This window comes from Arabidopsis lyrata (assembly GCF_000004255.2).
Source record: "Arabidopsis lyrata subsp. lyrata unplaced genomic scaffold ARALYscaffold_8, whole genome shotgun sequence".
In the NCBI taxonomy this organism is placed as follows: domain Eukaryota; kingdom Viridiplantae; phylum Streptophyta; class Magnoliopsida; order Brassicales; family Brassicaceae; genus Arabidopsis; species Arabidopsis lyrata.
Genome location: NW_003302548.1, coordinates 11,807,785 through 11,809,684, shown reverse-complemented (window position 1 = coordinate 11,809,684; position 1,900 = coordinate 11,807,785). Strand labels below are relative to the sequence as shown.

General features: G+C 45.7%; 1 protein-coding gene across 1 annotated transcript in view; it reads right to left on the bottom strand.

Moving 5' to 3' along the window:
• Nucleotides 1–1,582, bottom strand: part of LOC110225771 — a 2,477-nt gene extending 895 nt beyond the window's left edge. The window contains exons 1-4 of the mRNA XM_021015742.1: nucleotides 1,315–1,582; nucleotides 1,126–1,194; nucleotides 187–888; nucleotides 8–97 (exon numbers count right to left, since the gene is read on the bottom strand). Of these exons, the coding sequence (XP_020871401.1) occupies nucleotides 8–97; nucleotides 187–888; nucleotides 1,126–1,194; nucleotides 1,315–1,582 (1,129 nt within the window). The remainder of the gene's footprint in view (nucleotides 1–7; nucleotides 98–186; nucleotides 889–1,125; nucleotides 1,195–1,314) is intronic.
• Nucleotides 1,583–1,900: the final 318 nt, after the last annotated feature.

Below are 1,900 nucleotides of genomic sequence, written 5' to 3'. Positions count from 1 at the left end.
ATCTGACGGATTTCTGGCCTCCAGACCGAAAAAGGAGGAAGGGACGCCCCTTCCCTGGTTTGGAAACTTCGGAAGATGTCTCCAATCTCTTCTCCACCTGCGAAGCAGAGGAGAATAGCAGATTAATAAAATAGATGCAATCTGTGGCAAGTTTTGCTAATGCTCGCTTTCTAAGTAAAAACTTACCTGAAATCGAAGCGGGTAAAGGATTTTGAGTCCTAACACTCAGTCCTTGAGATAGGGGAGCCTCCGATCTTGGCTCATCTATTTCCTCTGAAATTACTCTGTCTCCAGGAAGAGGGAGCTCGGAGTTTAAAGGTTCTGAAGAGGGAGAAACATAACGTAGAAGGCTAGAGACTCGTGGGGGAGAACTTAATCTCACAGTTTTAAGTCTCTGGTTTGATAGATTATCGGAATCTGGAGCCTTCCTCTTTGTACAAGGAGAGGAGGTTATTTCTCCCTCACACCCAGGTTCGGAAGGGCAAATTGCGGTGGCAACTGGAGGGTTGTTAAGGATCTCCGCTCCATGAGTATCTACCGCGGCTGACAGGGCTGCTTCTAACGAACCGTCATCAACCAAGAGGGTCTTCCTGTGGAAGTTACCAACCCTGGAGATTGCAGCTATCCGTTTCTTTCTCCCGATTTCAGTTAGCTGATCCTTAAGAGCCTTGATTTCAGCCTGCATCTTTCTTTTATCTTGAGCATTCAGGCTCGAGACGTCTTTCTCCTCGGGAGGAGGATCGATGGGGTGAGTCTGACCGTCTTTAATAGCGAGCCCAGCTTTATGAATGCGTTGAAGGGTGAAGGAATTCCAATTTGTTTCACCCTCGGAAACGATTCGAAAGAAGGACAAGAAGTCAACGGTTGGGCGGGGGATCGTCTGGTTCCCTGAAACAAAGTATTGGGTTAAGAATTCTATCTCTTTTACTTAATATAGTGGAAAGTAGTAAAGGTTGGATTTTTGACCAAGTTTAGCCGACCAATTGGCGAGAAGAAGACCAGAAAGACCTTGAACGGAATGGGGATTGACTCGGAAAAAGAACCAATATTTCCTCCAAGGCCCGTCATTCGAGGGCATTCCGTCGATCAGGTTACGGTCAAGGATAGGGTTTATAGAAAAAATACCCGCTGCTGCGGATTCACGAGTTCGAAATAGCCCTAAAAGTTCGCTGGTGGAGAGGGAAAACCCTGCTTCTGCCGAAACAGTCAGGGTACTCAGAACATATCGAAGAAAGTTGGGAGCCATTTGGGGAAAGGCAATCCCTAGGTGGAGGAGGTATAAAAGAATAACTTCCGGTACGGGAAAAAACAAACCACAGCCTTTGAAATAGACTTCGTACGCACAACAGTAACCCTCTCGCACCACTTCCGGAGACTCGTTGGGTCTAGGAAGAGAGAATTCAATTTCCTGGGGGATGTTACAAAGGCGGCGAAGAGCGCCAAGGGAAGCAGAGGTCGATTGAGACCTGAAATGCGGACCAAATTTGTCTCCCCTTTGGGTGAAGACTTCATCCCCTCTGGGAACAGGGATTTCTTGACTGTCATCTTTGTTTTCCGAAACATAGACGGCTGGGGAAGACATCTTTTACTAAGAGGTTTCTCTTTTTCTGGTTTGGTAAAAGCTTTAGGGGTAAATGTACGCTGCTGTAAAAGCCGTCGTTCCATTTAACCTTATTTAGCGGAAAACCGCCTCGAGAATATTGGGAAGTGGGACAGTTTTCCCCGCAGTATTAATATAAAATTAAAAAATTAATGATGACGGTTGTCAGGGATATCAAATCATCTGATTATCCGAGATCGGCGTAATAGCGTAAAACATAGAATAATTCCGGAATGCTAAAGATCTCGAGTCATTAATTACTGTTTACTTAAGTCTTCCAAGCCGAGCATTCAGCTCGCA